This window comes from Entelurus aequoreus, linkage group LG09 (assembly GCF_033978785.1).
Source record: "Entelurus aequoreus isolate RoL-2023_Sb linkage group LG09, RoL_Eaeq_v1.1, whole genome shotgun sequence".
Classification (NCBI taxonomy): Eukaryota; Metazoa; Chordata; class Actinopteri; order Syngnathiformes; family Syngnathidae; genus Entelurus; species Entelurus aequoreus.
Genome location: NC_084739.1, coordinates 25569175 through 25590764, shown reverse-complemented (window position 1 = coordinate 25590764; position 21590 = coordinate 25569175). Strand labels below are relative to the sequence as shown.

Below are 21590 nucleotides of genomic sequence, written 5' to 3'. Positions count from 1 at the left end.
TCCGTACCGACGAGTCGACGACATAGCCGATAGGCTTCTTCTTTTTCTCTATCTTCTTGTTATGGGACATTCGTTCTCCGCTGTTGCCATTTCTAATATAAAGTAGTGTAAAGTTCTTACTTATATCTGTCAGTATACTCGCCATGAAAGCGCTAAAACATACCGGTATAGTGAGTTTACATTATTCATCCAAGGAACTTTAGTTATTAGGGTTCCGGTCGGACGGTTTTTCACGGGACACATTTCCGGCCTTGTTGTTGTTTCCGGATGAGGAGATGCTGCTCCGTTATTGATTTAAGTAAAGTCTGAATGTCATTAAAACAGTTAGCTCCATCTTTTGACACTTCTTCCACCCCGATCCTTGCACGCTACACCGGTACAACAAAGATGACGCGGAGAAGACGCTGCCGAAGGTGAGCCACGTAAATAAGACCGCCCACAAAACGGCGCATCTGGAAGCGAGTGTCAGAAAGTGGCTTGAAGATGATCTGTAAAACATAATAACAAGAACCACCATTACATGTTATGTAGACCACAAGGAAGTGTTTTCAATTTAGAAAAAAAAAATAATAATATGACTCCTTTAATGCGCCCTATAATCCGGTGCGCCTTTAATATGAAAAAAGATCGGAAATAGACCATTCATCAGCAGTGGGCCTTATAATCCGGTGCACCCTATGGTCTGGAAAATACAGTACATGGTTTTAATTGATGTATTTTTATAATCCCACATTGCACAAGTTGTGAGACGTTATACGTGTAAGACTGAACCAAGTGAAAGGAAGAGTGTTATTTTAGAATATTTTGCAGACCTTCATGCATATATCATTTCTTTCTCTCATGCATCACTGGCCCACTCTGCTTTACACATTCCTCCCTTGTGGTTTTCACAAGGCAAATGCTTTTGTCAAAGCATAAATGTGCTGAAATGGTTTTAAGATCCCAACACCGTTTTTGTGTAACATGTTTGGATGCGGAGGAGAATAACGAATGGTGTGCTGTGTCTTTGGTTTTTGTGACACATCACATGGTACTGAGTGTGACCCGCAGATTCAGGTTGCAGTCGCAACATTTGGGAGTGCAGAGTCTTTGTGTAGGAACTCTTTGTAGGCGTAAATGTTGAAAGATGTTCTGGAAGGATGACTGACTAATGGGTGACTTTGGGTTAGGAGATATAACTTCCACTATACCTCTATTCATTAGAATCCCATGAATCCCTGCTGATGTTGGCTCAAGAGTCTCCCAAACCTGCACTTCTGCTTTCCATCACTTTCTGTGTTCAGCTTTGCTTTGCGCTAATGTCTGAGCAAAGAGTCTGTCGGGGGAAAATGGGCTAGAGGGAGCTTGGTAGGGAAGTGTTCACATTCCTAAAATAGAAGATGGTATCTCTCTAAGTAGTTTCTCTTGTTCTAAGACTGCGGCATAACTGATCATGTTGAGCTTGATACATTTATAATACCATGCAAATTTACCTGCCCCAGGTCTCTTTGTTGAAAGCCTACAAATAGTTGCCTTCGCACATCTTTTTTATTTTACCACATAAAGATGTTAAATAGGGGGTTAAAGAGCCATGACGTTGCAATACTGCCATGTTTGAAAAGCTTGAATACTATCAGGTAAAAATTAATTGGAATTATTGCACTGCCAGAGTTTGAAATACATGTTTTGGAGTTTGCTAAAATGCATACAAGGATAATGAAGAAAATGCAGATATTGCTTAGTTCGTGCATACTCCTAGAAGTTCTCTTTTTGTTATACAATAAGTTACCTCCACCAAAGCAAAGCATTGATATCAGATAGTGGTAGTCTCATGCTATAAAAACACACTTCGTCAAGACACATAAAGACACGTGGCCATGTGTTCATACACACAAGTTTTGTGTGTACAATAACCAAAACAGTAAACAAAAACCGGGCCAACCTTTTAGCGAAGATGTTTGTCCAAATCCGAATCTATGAAAAAACGAGCTACCATGCAAAACTGAATCAAAACTGCTGCCTGGTGTAAGCGAGAAGTGAGTTCTAAAGACGTCTACAATGAATTAACAAACAAACTAACAAAAAAGATGAATAAACAGTGACCAGTAAAAACACTTTGCAGTGTTGCCAAAGTGTGTGTTTGTATCGAACTGAGTATCGTTTAATGTCAGCTTCAAAGAGACCTGTCCAGAGAAGGTCATCCACACTTAATTGGAAACGTGGACTGCTCTGGTCTCTCTGGAAGGCCTGTATTGACAACATTTCTGGCAAGCTGAACCACGGAACAACAGTCCTTATTTACAATCTCAGCTTTTTCTGAGGAAATAACAATCATCCTAATCGCCTCTCATGTAAATGTTTTCAGAGAGCAGCGACTACAGTGATGCAGAGGTCCTCCCGGACTCTTATCCGTCAGCACCAGCAGAACCTCTCCCAGAATTCCTGCTTGAACCAGAAGATGCTTTTATTGTGAAGAACAGACCTGTTCAGCTTCGGTGCAGGGCGTCACCAGCCACTCAGATCTACTTCAAGTGCAACGGGGAGTGGGTCAATCAAAACGACCACATCACCAGAGAGAGCTTGGACCAGGTCACAGGTGACGATTAAAGATACCCAGTAAACACAACTACACACACACACACACACATACACATACAGAGCAATGTCACCTTGTTTTTTACAGACCTAAACAACATCCTCAATTACAAACATAATATTCAACTACATGATCCATTAGTTCCTACAAGGTTTTATGTGCACCATAACTGCATTTGGCCCACAGCCAAGTCATTGTTTATATGCATGAGCTCTCTATCGTTTTCCGTAGGGCTAGTGGTGAGAGAGGTGGACATCTTGGTGTCGAGGACTCAAGTTGAGGAGCTGTTTGGGTTGGAGGACTACTGGTGTCAGTGTGTGGCCTGGAGCTCGGCCGGAACCACCAAGAGCATCCGTGCCTATGTCCGCATCGCATGTCAGTACCATGGCGACTTTTTGCCTATCATCCTATATATATCTGTACTCTCATATTACGTCGTCTTGCCTGACGGTGTGAATTGTCTTGTGATTGACAGTCATGTTATGGAGGGAAAAAAAGACAGCGTGCCAGATAGTTTTGACTGGTGTGCATGTATATGTCAGTGATAAACTGCATGTCATTTGGTTGTCAAAAATAAACTTTTACTAACAGGTGATTACACTTGTGTCTTTCACCCTGGTAGACTTGAGGAAAAACTTTGAGCAGGAGCCGCTAGGGCGGGAGGTGCGCCTGGAGCAGGAGGTCCTCCTGCAGTGTCGCCCCCCGGAGGGCATGCCTGCTGCTGAGGTAAAACTCTCTCGTCATCATCCCTGTCAGCATGTTCGATGACAACAGGAGAGACATGGACATATAATGTTTTGATAGCTATATTTTGTGTGCGTGACTGTGCATGCGTGCATAACATATGTCATTATTTTTTTCAAGTACTGGATATTTCAACATGGCTCCAATATTGTATCTCGAGTCGATGTGGTTAAGTTTTCATGTGCTGACCTTTTTATTGTTCATCTCTTATGCAACACATACAGTGTCAATATCATGTTGTTGATTTAAGTCCATTTTTAACATGATTGTCAGGGATTGTTACCAATATTGATTCTGAATAATGTCCAAGATGCTAGAGGGTCAAAGGTTGTATCGGTAATATGACTTTTCCTCGCAGTGATGATTCCTCTAATAAACAAGATCCAATATCAACAGTCCATCATACTCGGCTCACTGTGCTGCCATCTGCAACAAAATCAGAAGTAAATAATCTATTGAAACTTTTTTGAATTTGCAAAGATTATGGATTGTGGTGTGCTAAATTTAGTCAGATTTATTAGTTTCATAAAACAACATTTACTAATTAGCTAATTAAATTGAACGAAACACTAGCGTACTCATGATTCAATAAACTAGAAAATAGCTATTTTATTGCAGTGTATAGTTGTGAAGTAATGAAAAAAGTAAGTGCAAAACATTCATCACCGGCAGGAGTTTAGCCAGTTTAAGTGGATTTAAAATTGCAAAGAAGGAAGAGAAATGAGAGAGGGGATACACTTACAATGTACAAATGAAGATTGCTGTGAAGAAACAAGAACATGGTTTAATACCTTTTTGGTAGTAGCGATAATGTGGGGGTGGTGGGATGACACGTGACATGCTGCTTACCTGCTTCTACAGTATAATAATACTTGCATTCCGCTGTTGTGTCTTGTCTCAGGTGGACTGGCTGAAGAACGAGGACACCATTGACCCTTCGCAGGACTCCAACTTTCTGATCACCATCGATAACGATCTGATAATCAAACAGGCCAGGCTCTCGGATACGGCCAACTATACTTGTTTGGCTCGTAACGTGGTGGCCAAAAGACGAAGCAGCACAGCGACTGTCATTGTTTATGGTAACAAAATCATAGCTGAGTGTTATTGTCTTTGTAAAGGCAGAATCTTTCATACGTCACCTGGTCTACCTGTTATGGTGACACAAACACAATTTAAAATTGGGAAATTAATGAATTACGTAAAGACGCTTCAAATTGCCACTCATTCTTCTTTTCATTCTTCATATGATTTAATTTTCATCACGTCCACGAGTGAAAGAATGCTTATGTTGCTTTTTGTGTGTGTTTGTACATCAGTGAGCGGCGGATGGTCCTCTTGGACGGAGTGGTCTGAGTGTAATACAAAGTGCGGGCGGGGCTGGCAGCGACGAACACGTAGCTGCACCAACCCTGCCCCCCTCAATGGAGGAGCCTTCTGTGAAGGCCCACCCTTCCAGAGAGTGACTTGCACCACATTGTGCCCAGGTTAGAATGACCCATCTCATTTATCTTATTTCGAGTAGACCAGATGACACATTTAATACCTTTTAAATGTTAACAGCAGGTTTACAGCTTCGGGGCGCGGTAGTGGGGGATAAGAATGTACAAACACAATGACATTTATATGATAGCTCCTCACCAATCATATATAATAGCCATCACGTTTTAGAAGATAAATTAATACCATAGAAATATTCTAGGAAGTCAAACACGCAGCAGACTCATCAAATAAAGATATGTCTTATAATTAATCCAACAATAACAACCTTAAGATAATTGTTGAGACAGAAATTGCTCACCGTCATGTAAATAAGATAAATGAAATAAGGCTTTTTAGTTTGTTCAATAACCACGCCCCCCTAACGTGGGGGAAAACACTTATTCATGTTAAGTGATTTAACAAGTTAATAAGAAATATCATGCGGTTATATTTGAACAATTCAACATACAGTAATTCCTTAACTTAAGAGCCTAATTGGTTCTGTTACTCAGCTCTTAACTCAAATCACTTGAATCTCAAATCAAGGTCTCCCATTGAAATTAGATTAAATCAATTTAGTTGGTGCTTGGCCCTCCCAAAACAGCACAATTTTAACATCAAACATGCCTTTTAGGGATGTAACAATATAAAAATCTCACGGTACGATATTATCACAGTATAAAAGCCACGGTACGATATTATTGTGGAAAAAATTAATAAAGTGGCAGGAATGTTTAGGATAAACACACTTACTGATATATATACTGTACATACTTTCTTTAAACTGACAATATAATCATCCAGTGTAACAAGTGTAAAACAGCAATGTTCACTTTACTGTCTTTTAACTTAACTAAGAAACAGTGTCCTGTCGTGGACATTTTTATATCACTTTGGAAAATACTGATTCTCAGAAAAGTTAACTGACGATTTAACGTTTAATAATGTAAATACCTCACAAATTGATGCTTGGCCTCGCCGGTATCAATTATGTTTTAGCTTCTCATATTACCCGTCTTCCCCGCTGTGTAGTGTCACCAAACTGTTGTATTTGTCCGCACTGCTGCCCTGCGCATTTCCTACTTAAAACATGGATAACGAATCCATTCAAACAACGAGTTGATTCAATGTTATTGAATCAATTTTGCGAAAATATCACAACTTTTGAGTGGCTCTATGTGTCGTTGCAGAATGCAGAGGTTGTGTTTTTTGTCTGTCTTTCTTTTTGACTTTCGACACACTCACCTCGCACACTCGCGCCATGCAGGTAATTTGGGGAGTTGTAGTTTACTTTTCAGACTCGCAAATTCAAAATGCCAGAAAAAAAAATTACACTGACGAAGTTGTCATTTTATACCGTCACACATCATGGCATTATCGTGAGAATTTTGAAACCGCAACACCACCATATTTACAATACTGTTACATCCCTGATGCCTTTCAAAAACGAAAACAAACTTTAAAAAATATTGTATAAAACAATATAATGTTCTACTAGCAACTACATTAGTTTCACGATGCCATGTATTATTAATGTACAGCATTTACCTTAGAGAGTGGACTTCTACGGTACATCCAGCTGCTTGTCTGTCAAACACACCATCAGCAGCTTATTCATATTTTCATGGATAAGTATGCACCCTTTAGATATTATTTTAAACATTTTTGGCTGGAATCAGACTCATTCTGCTTCAGTATGGTGCAGTCCAGCACTGGTACGCTCAAATAGCTTTGCCAAGATGGTGACACGCTGCGTCATGTTTTTGATGATTTATTTTTGTATTGTCATTCATTTCTTCTTCTCAGCACTGTCCTCTAAACCCACTTTCTTCCTTCCCATGCAAGCAAAGTTATGTCTCTAGCGATAAGCTAATGCTAGCGAGTAAGACTAGATTTGTTTGGTTGGATCTTACAGAGTTCACTGTGACATTCCATACACCAACTAATGGCGGTGGAGTTTGTAACATAAAATTTTTGGTTGCAACTTAAAACATAACAATTAGCTAAGAGATTGCCTTACCTCAAAACACTCTTAAGTTAAGCCACTGTTAAATTGAGGTTATGTATCACTTAATATTTTACTATTGTGTTTTTGTGTGCGTTGTTATTGTTGACTTCAAGCTGCATCAAGTCTTTTGAGTTGTGTCTTTTATTTACTTGTAATCGAAATTATGAAGATGACATGCGTGGTGTTATTGCTGCTAGACACTGGAATGCATGTGACATCCACATCCAACCTCTTTTAATGCAGATGGTTGGCCACCTGTTGCTCTGCCATTAGGCATGCATGTTATCTGAACACGTGTCACAATCACATTTTTCATGTGAACAAACTCTTGCACTTCCTGAATCTGACCCAACATTAAAACATGTTCCACACCACGAGCAAGGAATAAGCAGGCGCGCTAGTAGCTAGGCTAGCCGTTAATCTAACTTGAAACAACGCCAAGAAATAAGTGATTAACAAATTGTAACGGTTATTAATCGGCAGTGTAAAACCATGATCGGAACATCCCTAATGTGATCCTTTTCATCATTTTGCTTCTTTATTGGGGTCACAGTACTTTTTTTTCTACCTTTTGAAACACTTCCTTGTGGTCTACATAACATGTAATGGTGGTCCTTAGGTCAAAATTTTGCATAGATTATGTTTTACAGACCATCTTTAAGCCGCTTTCTGACCGTCTCTTCAGGATGCACCGTTTAGTGGGCAGTCTTATTTACGTGCCTCCACTTTGACTATGCCCACTCCCTGTCAGCCATGTTGTAGTTTTTAACGCCTCCATATGGAATCTATTGACAGATCTAGTTTAGAATTATGCGCTACTTTGTGTTAGCGATGGCAACAGCGGAGGATGCATGTGCATGTACGAGCCAGTCTGCCCCAAGACAAGAGGATATACTGAACATAGAAAAAGAAGGAACTTAATGACTACAATGGCAGACTCCCACAAAGTTTTTTGGGTCAACCTTTACTGTACATGAAGATATCTGCTCCCGTCATATGTTGGAAAACATCACAAATCGTGCAAATTACAAACAGCTCGTTTGAAGGAAGTATGAAGGTCTTTTTATAAATATCTACGCAGTGCCACCGCGGTTTAATTTCAAATTTTTGGGACTTATGCAGTTTCCAAATACATAAAAATAGGTACCAATAGGTAAGAAAAGTTGGTTGTGCATTCACTTTTTTCTTCTAGTCCAAGCACTTTTCCTTCCAGGCCATCCATTTGTTCAAGAATGTTTGCAGTATCATTCCTCACTTCCTTAGTGTTTCATGTCCTCATGCTGTCTATCAAGCCAAGCAAACACTCCATCATCCTTACTTCTTGGTTACTACCTGATTCTCGACTCTGTTCCAAGTTCTCCCTCTCTGCATTTGTTGCAGTAGAAGCCTTTTTTTCTCCCCATGTGGTTTTGGTTTGACGGCTTTGAAGCTCAGAGGTTAGAGATAGAGTTAGAGATAGAGGTAGCTCGTCTTGCGAGGGATCTTCGGCAGTTGTACCTCGTCTCTTTCCAGGAGTTAGTTTCAACAACAAGACGTAAACAGATCTGGAATCATGGTCAAGACCTGTTTGCAAGGAAAGTGACAACCTAAGAACTTTGACTCAGTGCTGAGCTCTCTCCATTGCGTCTCTCACCTCTGTCCTCTTAACAATTCGTAGTCCAAAAAATATATATATATTATAAATAAATCTAATTATAAATAACTGGTCAATTTGAATATTTTCAAATATTTTGTGATCATAGAAGAAAAACCTTTGCCCTTGTTTTTATCTCCTGTAAAAGCTTCAACAGGCCAATTACCTCAGTGCATTTGCACTGGGGTAATTGGGCACCTTCTACACTGAAGACTTATACCATTTGTATAGGCTTGTTATTGCAAAATGTACTTTTGATTTTAGCTGCTTTCTTTTAAAAAATTTTACATTTGAGAAGATGTGTCCCAGCTTTTGACTGGAATTTATTATTTCCCAAACTCCATTTTTATTGTCTGTAAAATTCACTGCTTTAGTTTAACCATTAGTTGTTTTTTTACATGTTAACATGTGTCAGTGTTACAAGTAATTGCATTTTTATGCCATTTTCATATTGCTGTCAGTCACTTAGTGGGAGTAATAGCGTATCTTAATAGGACCTAGTAATTTAATCCATCTTCACCAGCCACAACATTGGATAATTCTCTTTTATGTCCTATAATTGATTACATTCACATCATGACCCCTGTACTAATTAAATGTCTCACACAGTTGTGCCAGTTGATGCACAACCATGACTCGGACCTGAGATCATAAAAATCCTCTCTCATTACTAAATGATCCACTTCTACCGAATCTGTGTTATTATTCAATACATCAATTTCCTGCTACATTAGTGGGGACGGCGTGGCGACGTTGGTAGAGTGGGCCAGCACGTCCGTTGTGTCCTTGAGCAAGACACTTCACCCTTGCTCCTGATGGGCCTGGTTAGCGCCGTGCATGGCAGCTCCCGCCATCAGTGTGTGAATGTGTGTGTGTGAATGGGTGAATGTGGAAAATAGTGTCAAAGCGCTTTGAGTTCCTTAAAAAAAGGTAGAAAAGCGCTTTACAAGTACGACCCATTTACCATTTACCAATAGTGACTGAAGTTTTTTGATTGTTGGTTTGTTTTCTCACATGTGTTCTGCGTCATTCCAGTGGATGGAGGCTGGACAGAATGGGCAAAGTGGTCCGCCTGTAGCACAGAGTGTACCCATTGGCGAAGTCGCGAATGCCTGGCCCCCGCACCCAGAAATGGAGGGAAGCATTGCAGCGGCAGCATGATGGAGAGTAAAAACTGCACTGAGGGGCTATGTGCACGCAGTAAGTAACCTCGTGTTGGCTTTTGAACTGAGTAAATACTAAACTTGGGTATATTCCCACATTAAATCTTCTGAATGATAGAATCTGAGGGCATATAGAGTTTCTCAGGCCTCCATCCGGACATATCCCCTTCTATTATAGTTGTTGCCCCAGGTGGTCATTCAAGTGATAATAGAACAGAAAGTGATTTCTTTGCACAGTCTATTTTATAAGGTGCATGGCATGGCAAATCGATTTTATACAGCTCTGCATACCTCAAGGTGGGAAGCCTCTTGCAGCGGCATGAGTAGGACATGCATCCTGTAGAGATAGATGCGAGAGAAAAAAAACAGCTACATCCTACTAACAGATGTTTCATGGAGGAACGTGTTAGCTTGCACAGGGAGAAGGCCAGTGAGCCACGTCTAAAAAGCACAGACGGAGAGTTAGAGACTGCTACCAGAGCGGCAAACAAGCATGACACATCCGAGTCAAAAAATTAGCACAAGGAAGAGCATATGAGAGTGAGGCAGACGAGCGCTGACACCAAGTGTGGAAGCTGTGATGAGCTGGGAAGAATCCAGCTGACAGTGTATTAGAGCACACGCTAAGAGACGTACACAAAGTAGCGTTTAAGCATTCGGACAAACCTCCCGGAATGCAACAAAGGGATTGGATGTTCCCTCAGAGCTTCACTTCCGCTCTTAGACACACACGACAATACAGACATAAACCGTCCTACTTGTAGCAGCAGATCAAACCAACACAAAAATGTCTCGAAGGGAAAATATGCACTCATGTTATTGTTACACAAGATGACAAGCATTATGGAGAATCTGTGAAAGTGTCACTTGGCATACTGATTGACTTGTTTTTTTGCCTTTACAGTATTATTATTTGGCTCTCCTGTGTCTCATTAATTGTAATTCCTTTGAGGGTAAACAAAAACAGACGTTATAAATGTCACTTTGTTGATGGTGGATTCTACTGCTGGATGAACAGGAGACATGTTGAAACATTTTTGTGACCTCTCAGCAAAGATGTTTGGTCACTCGCTCAATCTAATAATATCCAATACAAAATCAACCAAACGGTTGAATGATAAAAATGTAAATATTGAATTCCAATGGGGCTCGTTGGGTTTACATTGGCAGTGCTTCTAATTGGAACATGAACCTTTTGTGTGATCACAGCAATAGTTGCGATATTAACACGGACCAATTGTATGATTCCCTCCTTCAATCTTACAAAATGCACTTGTGTTTGAATGTACTATTCAGGTGATGTCTCTCCGAGGGCATGTTTTTGTTACATTTGTGTACTGAATCCATTACATCTTGCAGGCGTAGCTAATATGTTAAACAATGCTCCTTCCAGGACAGATGATGTTGTTGATGTGAAATGAAGATGATACTCTGTCATACTCTACAAAGATGTTAGCAGCCATGACAGCATGATTTCAATCTCCTCATCTCCACACACCCCACTTATCTCTAGAGCCACTCTCATTCTCGTGGTAACCATCCACTTCAGTCATTTTCTTTTGATAGCCATCATGTCACTGGCCTCCCAATAGTGTTCTTTATATTTAAATCAATTCGATAGCACTACTGGACTATTTTTTTTTTTTTTACATTTCTCTTTTTCTCATAATTATAAGCCAATTCTATTTTCTTTGTGTTCTGTTATCTTTGATTTACATAAAGTTTCATATTTGTTCTTTCTTCTCTCTTTTTTCTCTTGTTCAAACAGATAAAAAGATTTCTATTGAACATGCAAGCCATCGTAAGTTCACTTTGTCATGATGTCACTCTTTAACATCCTACTTTCGTACTCCTTGGTGTTGTCTGGAGTCTTAGGACCATTCCATCAAATCTGTGTCATTTGTTTGTTGTAAATCAAAATAAACTTAGATTTATGTCTTTTTAACCACTCTAAATCTGATAAAAACCCAGTTCCGACTTTTTTGTTAAAGGTTCCAAAGACTAAGATGATTTATTTGAGTAACAAGACTGAAAGTGAAGGGAGTGAGTTTTTAGGATTGAATTAGCAAATACATGAAAAATAGCCAAATAGCATTTGTGTGAATAGCATGTTGACGCTAAGCACACTACAGTGATTGAACAAAATAAATATTTTAAAAATAAACAAAAAATATCTAAGAAAAAATAATTAATAAAATTAATAAATTAATCAAATTATTACAAATAATTTAGGTTACAGGACTGAGTTACTGTGTAGAAATATGGGCAAACAACTAAAAATGTGCGCTTCATTCACTAACTGTGTTACAAAAAAGATCAATTACAATAATACATAATGTTGGATATAGAAAACATACAATCCCTTTATTTATTAAATCACAATTATTGAAATTCAACGATTTGGTGCATTTGCAAACAGCTAAAATTATGTTTAAAGCAAACTATAAACTACTACCCAAGAATGTACAACAATTCTTCTCAACAAAAAAGGGCAAATATAACCTTAGAGGAAAATGTAATTTAAAACATTTGTATGCTTGTAAAACACTTAAAACCTTTAGCATATCTGTATGTGGAATTAAATTATGGAATGGATTAACCAAAGAAATCAAACAAAGCACCAATATGATTCAGTTTAAGAGACTGTTCCAACTACAAGTGTTCAGAAAGTACACAGAACAAGAATTATGATGAACATCTTGAACCTTTTTTTTCCTTTTTTTAATTGAGACAAAGATTACTTATGTATTTAATATTTGTTTGCTTACTATGCTTACTAAACAGTGCAATACATTTTCATAACATGGTCACTACTGGCTAGTTTCTCTTGTATATATTCTTATTTTTACTGTTATATTTTTATTCTTATTGTTGCTTTTTATTTTTATTCTTATTGTAATATTTTTCTATTTTATTTCCATTTATACCCCCATTATTTACTTCTTACTTTTTAAATTAAATCTGAATTCTGTACACAGCTGGTATAATTTTAATTTTCCTGAGGGAACTCCTGAAGGAATCAATAAAGTACTATCTATCTATCTATCTATCTATCTATCTGTCCATCTATCTACCTATCTATCTATCTATGGTATATTATTTTTTTATTATTTATTTTTTCACTTATATGTTACAGAGAACTAGGAAATTGGATAAAATTGCTATGGTATGAAAATGGGTAGGATTAAATAAGCTCGGCTTCTTCCTACTCCTTTTCAGAATGTAACAACTGGAATTGTGTGATGCATTACATTTTATCGTATGTATATTCGAAATAAACTGAAACTGAACTGAACTGTGCCGTTAAAATTCACAGTTAAAATATTATCAAATATATGTTTAAAAAAAATGAGTGACCTTACTTTTGACAGCCTAGGTATTGATAGAACTAGATACAACATGCTGCTTCTGAACCTAAGCTGGTAGGGCCAAAAAAATAAATGTTGTGTGTTAATAGCACATGTTTCTACGTTGACACAAAGTTAAACCACATAAAAAATAGGTTGAGAAATGAGAAAGTTATGATTTATTTTTAATATACAACATATTATATGGCATTGTCTTTAAAGGGCAAGTGACCCCTGCAAACATGGCCGCCCCGTAGGATGGCTAACATAGCGCGCTGACATATATAGTAGGGATGTAACCGCACTAAAGTCCTTGACAGGTACTACTAACATTTAAAATTGTAATTGTCAGAAAATCATGATTGATTACCACACTTTAAAAAACTCCCAGCAAGATGATATTGCGCATTTTCTGGTAAAGAAGCTAGTGCTAATCACTAGCTATCTTAAATGATAACATGAATACAAGACATATTAGCGTCTTTCCCCATTTCAAACAACCCCCGTGTTGCCTTTATCGTAAAAAAAAAAAAAAAAACACTCTAAGAAGCCAGAACAATATTCAATGTTTCTTCTGCCAAAGAAAGTATATATTGTGTGTGTTGCTTATTGTTTTTTTGGAGGGGTCATATTATCAGTTTTTCTACATTAAAACATCAATAGAACATGCACAATAACACCAGCAATAGGATAAAGAAAAAGAAAGAACTTATTGAATACAATGTCGGAATCGCGCAAAACTCTTCGGGTAAACCTTTACTACATATGGAAATATCCGCTGACGTCACCAATTGTTAAACATCACAACGGGGGGCAAATTCCAAACGACTCGTTTAGAGGAAGTATTAAGACAGGTAAGATTGTTTTATTAATATGCATCCACGGTTTGATTTTAAATTTGCGGCACTTTTGCAAAAGCCAAATACACAAAAACAGGCACCAATGGGTAAGAAAGTTGGTTGTGCATAATAGGTCCCCTTTATTAGATTTCAGTGTGTGTTAACTAATTCATGAGCACATTCAACAATAACGTGATTAAAATAATAATGGTGATCATTTTGGTAACAATAATTATAATATGAACTGTTCATATTCCTACATCCCGAGTATCTAGTTCTATCTATTATCCCATGTGTGCATGTGTAATGATGCAACTTCCTGTGGACCATGTGACTTGTGGAATATTTCACATTTTTAGAGGGCATAATATGTTAAGGTAAAAGGGATGAGTGAAAACTCAACAACACGACAAAAATGTGAATTTTACTCAATTTTACCTTTTGTCAGATGAGCAAAGTTTAGTTGGGATAAACAAATATATAAAAAATATAACATTTTTGAATGATTTTAATGTAAATTATATTTCATGGTAATGTGGGAACATGCAACAAAAGCAATTTTTTTCAGTGTTCAAGTTACAATAAATTAATATTTAAAAATATGTTCATTAAATGTACAATCAGATCAATGTGCAAGGAACTTTGTTTAATAAAAAAAATATTTGAAATAAAATGTCATCATGCAATAATAAATGCAAAAGTCACCGATTCAGTGGAATGGCCCCCCTAACTTTTGTGTTGTGTGCAGCATTGTGTGTTCACACTGTATCCAGTCGATGGAGGATGTCTCACCTGCGTCCTACCTGGACTCCATGTTGTCACCTCACTCTAGTTGATAATGAAGTGAAAAACTACAAATTGTAAATTAAACAAAAAGTGATCAGGTTGAAATGTCTGGTCTCTGAGTTGTGGAAAGAACAGCAGGCTTGTTTTGTACAGCTAATCTTTGATATGGTTCAAATTTAAAGTGATGCTAATTCCTTTAGTGCAATGTGACATGGACTCAGGGGAGGGCAGCCTTAGTAATGCACCTAATTCCCTATTGTTCCCTTTCTGGTAATAAGTGCGGACGGCTGTCGGATTTGGTTCAATCGCGCCACCTAAGCGTGGAAGCGTCTCCTCTCCTAGCCAGTCTGCCTCTGGCTCGTACACCACAGCCCCCCATGCTCTTTTCCTGCGTATCATTCAAATTTTGCTCTTGTTTTCTCACCGTTTCCTCACAACAATTCATAGTCATATTTATATACTCTCCATCGTTTTTTGACAAATTGCCTAATTTCAGTTCTGTTCCCTCATATTTGTCTTTAACCATTTTTCCCTTTTGCAGTAAAGTAACACTATGTGAGAATGTGACCCAAAAACAGGTCATTTGAATTGTACTCATAGTTTTAGTGTCGTCTTTTTGCGGCCATTGCAGCCCTGAATCATGTACTTTACCTAACATACTTTATTGGTCTATACATTAGCGGTGGGACAGGCAGTAAACCTCTCTTGTGCTTTCATTGCTTTTCCAGTTGTCTTTATGCAGTACCTAAACTGTTTAAGATATGATGACAATAAGATGCCTCATTGGGTTCTGTCTACATAAGAACGATAGACAAAAAATAGAGTTTTTGTTTCTTTGCAGTGTCTTCTATACAGTACATCATTTATTTGTTGTGGTCCACCACAGATACATTTGGACTGCCAAAAATAAACTTGGCGCTTACATTAGGAGGCACTATGCATCAAAACTCCAGTAAATTGCATCCATCCACCCATCTTCCTCCGCTTATCCGAAATCGGGTCGCGGGCGCAGCAGCTTAAGCAGAGAAGCCCAGACTTCCCTCTCCCCAGCTACTTCGTACAGTTTTTCCCAGGAGGATCCCGAGGGGTTCCCAGGCCACCTGGGAGACATGGTCTCTCCACCATGTCCTGGGTCTTCCCCGTGGTCTAGCGCAAGCCTAGACTAGTTATAGTGCTAAGAAGACAGAGCCTAGGTACACTCTTACGTCATTCTGTAATTCTTAGCCTTTCCGGTGACTTACGCAAACTAGAGGTGACAAAAGTAAGGCTGTTTTTGTTTTGTCTTTTGGGGTAGGGGGCACGTTGTAGAAATACATTTAATTTAAAAAAAAAAAAGTAAAACCAAAAAATGCAAAGTACAGCAAAAACTAAAATGTCATAAAAACAAATAATTGTTTTTGAAAGAAAAAGTGCACATTTTTTAATTTGGCCCATCATTTACAATTGAGACAAGAACACACATCTTTCCCTTTTCTGTGCTTTCGTGAGAAACTGCGCGTTAATGCAGGTCATTGGAATACGATTTATTCCGCCTATAAGGCCCTCCAAAAACCTCCAATACTGTTTTATATAGATCAGGGGTGTCAAACTCATTTTAGCTCAGGGGCCACATAGAGGAAAATCTGTTCCCAAGTGGGCCGGACTGGTAAAATCATGTCATGATCAGTGTTGGGACTAACGCGTTACTAAGTAACGCGTTACTGAAACGCCGTTAGTTTCGGCGGTAACTAGTAATCTAACGCGTTATTTTTTTATATACAGTAACTCAGTTACCGTTACTGCATGATGCGTTACTGCGTTATTTTACGTTATTTGTATGTAGTATCGGCTAGAAACTGAAGATCTGAGTGTGTTTTATTGGAGCGCTCCGGTGGAAAAGAAGAGGCGTGCTTTCCCCCACCCACAGAAAGCACGCCTCCCCGCAGAGCCGTACTTCGGGTCTAACAACCTTCACTTTACCCGGAAGAGGGTCTTTACAGCTGAGGGTGAATGACGACCCCGGCGGTTTGTTGCAACTTTGTGACTTTATTGCACGCAGCCATCCACCAAGCTAGAACACCTGCACGCACTCACTGTCGCCGCTCCCTCACCTTTCTCGCCCACTCACTCACTGACGTCAATCACCTCTCATGCTGTCATATCTTAAAGGGCCACACACACACACATACGCTACTCTCATAACAACTAACAAGACATCATGGCGAAGCCAGAAGTCGAGTTTTTTAACATGGAGACATTCTCAATACTTTTATTTTGTCGAGCACAAAGAAAATAACATTTTAGTTAAATGTAAGTTGTGTCTTGGATCAAAGATCCTATCTACTTAGAGTTAAAGTTAAAGTGCCATTATGTTGCAGCTATTTAAAATAGTTTTGTCAATTTTTTCTTGCCTGAAATAAATTGGCCCTTTGAAATATATCTTTGTCTTTGTGTGTTGTATGTAGAGCACATTGCTTTCTGAGTTCAGTTATGCAAATGCATGTCAAGTTGATCAACAGATTGTATTATTCTCCAGTGCAATAACAGTACTGAAATGAAGGCTAAAAGGGCATTAATGGGAGCCTTAAAAAAAGGGGGGGAAAAGAAGTAACTAAATAGTTACTTTTCACAGTAACGCATTACTTTTTGCTGTAAGTAACTGAGTTAGTAACTGAGTTACTTTTGAAATAAAGTAACTAGTAATTGTAACTAGTTACTGGTTTTCAGTAACTAACCCAACACTGGTCATGATAACTTAAAAATAAAGACAACTTCAGATTGTCTTCAGATTATATTAATAACAAAATGTTATTAATGTAATTTACTCATTTTCCTCAACTGATGTACCAACATCATATGGTTTATTCTGTACACATCGTCTACAACAAAACGTGTGAATTTGGACTAATTTCATGAATCACACATGAAGTTAAAGGGGATACATGTTATTTCAGCTTATTTATGTGCGCTTAGATAATGTGTCCCCAGTCCTCTATCTTAACCAGGCACATAGCTCCGCCCCCTCTGAAGTCATGAGATACAAAGAATTGCTATTGCGACATCCAGTGGACACATTTAGAAGAGCAGTTTCTTTCATTGAAAAATTCCAGCTAATTTTAATACTTACCAAAATCATCTCGCGGGCCAGATAAAACGTGTTCGCGGGCCGTACGTTTGACACCCCTGATATAGATGCTGTAAAAATATATGTAATTTGTACATTTAGGAAAACAAGTAATATTTACTGTATTTTCGTGATTTTACCCGACATTGATTTCACAGACTGCATGGCAACAAATGCTACGGTAATTTCCATTGACAACAAAAACATGGCGAGCACTTTCTGTGTTTGCTACCACTGATTGCAGACACATAGAACTATTGCTAAACACTTCAAAAAGGAATGTAAAACAGTGACTTACGATGTCCGCTCTCAATGGGATGCTGACTGATGAGGTGGTTGTATCTTTCAGCACTTATGCTCTCATTGAGCTGCTAAATTCTGAAAAATCCTCACTGCTTCCTACTTGTGGTGTTAGTCTTATGCTGCATTCCATTTGTTGGTGAGAGCCATACATTATTAAGCTGGTAGCGTATGTATTGTCAACTTCTCTAAATGCAACAACCTCATACTTTACAGGTGAGATGTATGATTTATGACCTAACATTAACTTTTCCTAACTCTAAGACAATACAGCAGCAGCAATTTACTGTATGGCAGGCGATGTGTCGCTGTCGCTTGGTTAATTTGCAGGTAGGTGTAAACGGAGCGTTGTTAGTGGGTTTTCGATGGGTTTTTTTGAGCAGAATAGTAAAGACCTCATTACCTGCATTGTTAGCCGCCTCAGATTAGCAGTTTTTCACTATTTATAATGCACAGTAAAGAGAAATTCATGTGTTCTTGTCTCACATAATAGTTGTGGATGCTGAACAAAATCCAAAGAAAGGTGCAGTTTTCCTTAAAATATATATTTTTTTAGTCTTTTAACAAAACACATGCACATATACTGTAGCATGGCCAATTATTCAAATTAAATGATGATGCTGAATGTTTATTATCGTGTGGACTTGACCAAAATATCCAACCAGACTCATCAGTATAAATGTAAGCATGGCTTCCAGGATTGAGAAATTAAAACTAGTACACTAAAAACCCACAGCTCTCCTGTTCTTGTCGATCTAAGCTTGTAGGAAGCAAAGTAAAATAATAAATGTGGCTATTATTATAATGTTTTAAGCTTACACTTTGGTCTACATTCAGTACATGTAGTCAACATCCATAAAATACACTGAGTGGATTCCGAGGTTGTCACTGGACAGCACTTTGCAACTTTTGTGGGAGCCGAGTAGTGGGGGAAAAAACAACAATTACTAATTGCTGCTTTTAGTAGTCAGGGTTGAGCTGGCTGCATTGAGCCAACTAATCTTAACCAGTCAGCCAGCAGGAGAGGAAGGAGATGAAGCCCAGTGGGGAGCAGGTGAATTTAGGCCAGCATGTCCACCATCCATGAAGCTTGGAATTCTACCACTCTTTGTCTGTGTTGCTTTTCTGGATCATCCTCTTAAACAAGACTGGAAAGACCCCAGCAGAAGTGTTGGCATCAAAATCAAGTCACCAACACTCCGATGCTCGTATGCACACTGCAAAGGTTAGAAGTGACTGGTGCAATTGTGCCTTCTCATTTTCCAAGCGATTCCAAAGTAACAGATGGACCACACAATCATCACTTTTTTCTGGGTCTTTGTAAAGTTTAGTCAAAGCTTAATTTTGCTCTAAAGCAGATTGTTGCCTAAAATAAAAATTTTGACTATAATATTCATGTTCTCGACTCAGGGCATCTCATATTTATTCATGGTTCGGATGTAAAAACAGTTACTGTACTCAACCGGTCTAAGTTAATTCTGGTGGCCAGAAAATGATGCAACAAATTTGACCTGAAACTGCATAATAAAATTAAATATGATGCTGGTTACTAATAAACTCCCTCAGTGATTAACACGTGTTTGTTTTTACCCTCTTTTCCACTTTTCTTTCAGTGTATGTCAATCTAACGTTTTGCTCCTCTTTCAGCACTGGCGCCTGATATGGGTGTGGCGGTCTACGCGGGCCTGGTGGGGGCACTGCTGCTGTGTGTGATACTGGTCCTGTGCGTGGGCATCCTGGCATGCCGGCGCAGATGTAGCCATTTCCACGGCGACATCACTGACTCTTCCTCTGCTCTCACCGCTGCCTTTCACCCTGGCAACTACAAGCCTCCCAGACAAGGTGAGTTCACACACACACACACACACACACACACACACACTGGTTGATTTCTTGTTGTATTTTCCCTGTTCTTGCCTCTACTCGTTTTATTTCACTCTCAGCGGTGCATGCCATTTTTATCAGGAATTATTTTTATACCATACACCATTATCTGCTCTCATGTAGACAGATCTCCCTTCTTTTACCGCATTACATATTTCAGAGTTGAAGCATTTGTCATGGTATCTCTTCTCTTGTTCTGGCCATCAAATATTAATTAGCAACATTAATCCATTTCACTCGCATCACTTTTTGCACTCTCAGCTGAGCCCGTCTCATTTCGGCAGATAAGAGAAGAGCCTCACTCTCTTGTGTGTACGTGTCCACAGATAACCCCCATCCTCTGCATCCATCTGCTCCTCCTGACCTGACAGCCACAGCGGGGGCTTTCCGCAGCCCTCTCTTCTCCTTGCAGCAGGGGGTCAACGACAGCCACAAAATCCCCATGACCACCTCCCCGCTGTTAGACCCCTTGCCCAGTCTCAAAATCAAGGTGTACAACTCCTCCACCCTTTCATCACTGGAGATCCCCGCCGACATGTGCTCGGCAGACGGCGAGATCCTCAGTCTGAAGTCTGTGGGCACCGGGGGAAGGGAGCGACAGTTTCACAGCCACACGCTGTCCAGAGATCCCGGGCTGAGCACCAGCGCCACCCTGGGCCATCTGGGGGGGCGTCTCACCATCCCCAGCACAGGTAATCACATCATTGCACTAAAACTGACACAAACTTGTGCACCAGTCACATGATTCTAGAGTCCATAAGGACTTGACTCAGTTGGCAGACCACTTCCTGGTTCGTAGACAATGATTTAAGTCATGGGTGTCCAAACTTTTTATCAGTGAGGGCTGCTTACAGACAAAATGAAATATGCGTGGGTTACTTGGATACATTTTGTACATTAAAAATACTAAAAGCAGTACAATGTACGGTAATCAATATATATGATAAACTATGTATGAACAAAATATCCACATCTTAGTTTTGTTTAAATTTGTGTAATGGCTAACTCAGGGGTCCGCAAACTACGACCCGCGGGCCCGATACAGCCTGCCAGGGTCCAAAATCTGTCCCGCGGGAAGTCCTGAGTTAAAGAATAAATAAAAATAAAAAAAATATATATATATATATTTTTTAAATTATTATTTTAAAAAATCTGTCCTTTCTAATCTATTTTCTACCGCTTGTTACTCTCGGTGTCTCCTAGCCGCTCGGGCAAATCATATTGTCTAAATATGCATTTTCCTATTGATAACGTGACATCATCGGCAAGTGCGTGCTCTTTCAGTCAATTAGTGCGCAAGGAATATATATATATATATATATATATATATATACAGTACAGGTCAAAAGTTTGGACACACCTCATTAACAACACAACTGATGGTCCCAACCCCATTGATAAAGCAATACATTCCACTAATAAACTCTGTGAAGTGAAAACCATTCCAGGTGACTACCTCTTGAAGCTCATCGAGAGAATGCCAAGAGTGTGCAAAGCAGTAATCAGAGCAAAGGGTGGCTATTTTGAAGAAAGTAGAATATAAAATGTGTTTTCAGTTATTTCCCCTTTTTTTTTAAGTACATAACTCTACATGTGTTCATTCATAGTTTTGATGCCTTCAGTGACAATCGGGGCGGTATAGCTCGGTTGGTAGAGTGGCCATGCCAGCAACTTGAGGGTTCCAGGTTCGATCCCCGCTTCCGCCATCCTAGTCACTGCCGTTGTG

The 21590-nt window shown here is 39.0% G+C and overlaps 1 protein-coding gene across 5 annotated transcripts in view; it reads left to right on the top strand.

Moving 5' to 3' along the window:
• The window catches only part of unc5b (unc-5 netrin receptor B), a 140787-nt gene that overhangs the window by 95807 nt on the left and 23390 nt on the right, over positions 1–21590 (top strand). Inside the window, exons 2-10 of one of the 5 annotated variants that reach the window (XM_062058429.1) lie at positions 2345–2575; positions 2813–2950; positions 3198–3301; positions 4221–4401; positions 4639–4806; positions 9478–9642; positions 11374–11406; positions 19628–19822; positions 20191–20556. In XM_062058429.1, the coding sequence (XP_061914413.1) occupies positions 2345–2575; positions 2813–2950; positions 3198–3301; positions 4221–4401; positions 4639–4806; positions 9478–9642; positions 11374–11406; positions 19628–19822; positions 20191–20556 (1581 nt within the window). Of the gene's footprint in view, positions 1–2344; positions 2576–2806; positions 2951–3197; positions 3302–4220; positions 4402–4638; positions 4807–9477; positions 9643–11373; positions 11407–19627; positions 19823–20190; positions 20557–21590 lie in introns of all 5 variants that reach the window. The other 4 variants (XM_062058428.1, XM_062058431.1, XM_062058430.1 and 1 more) reach the window with 4 other exon arrangements.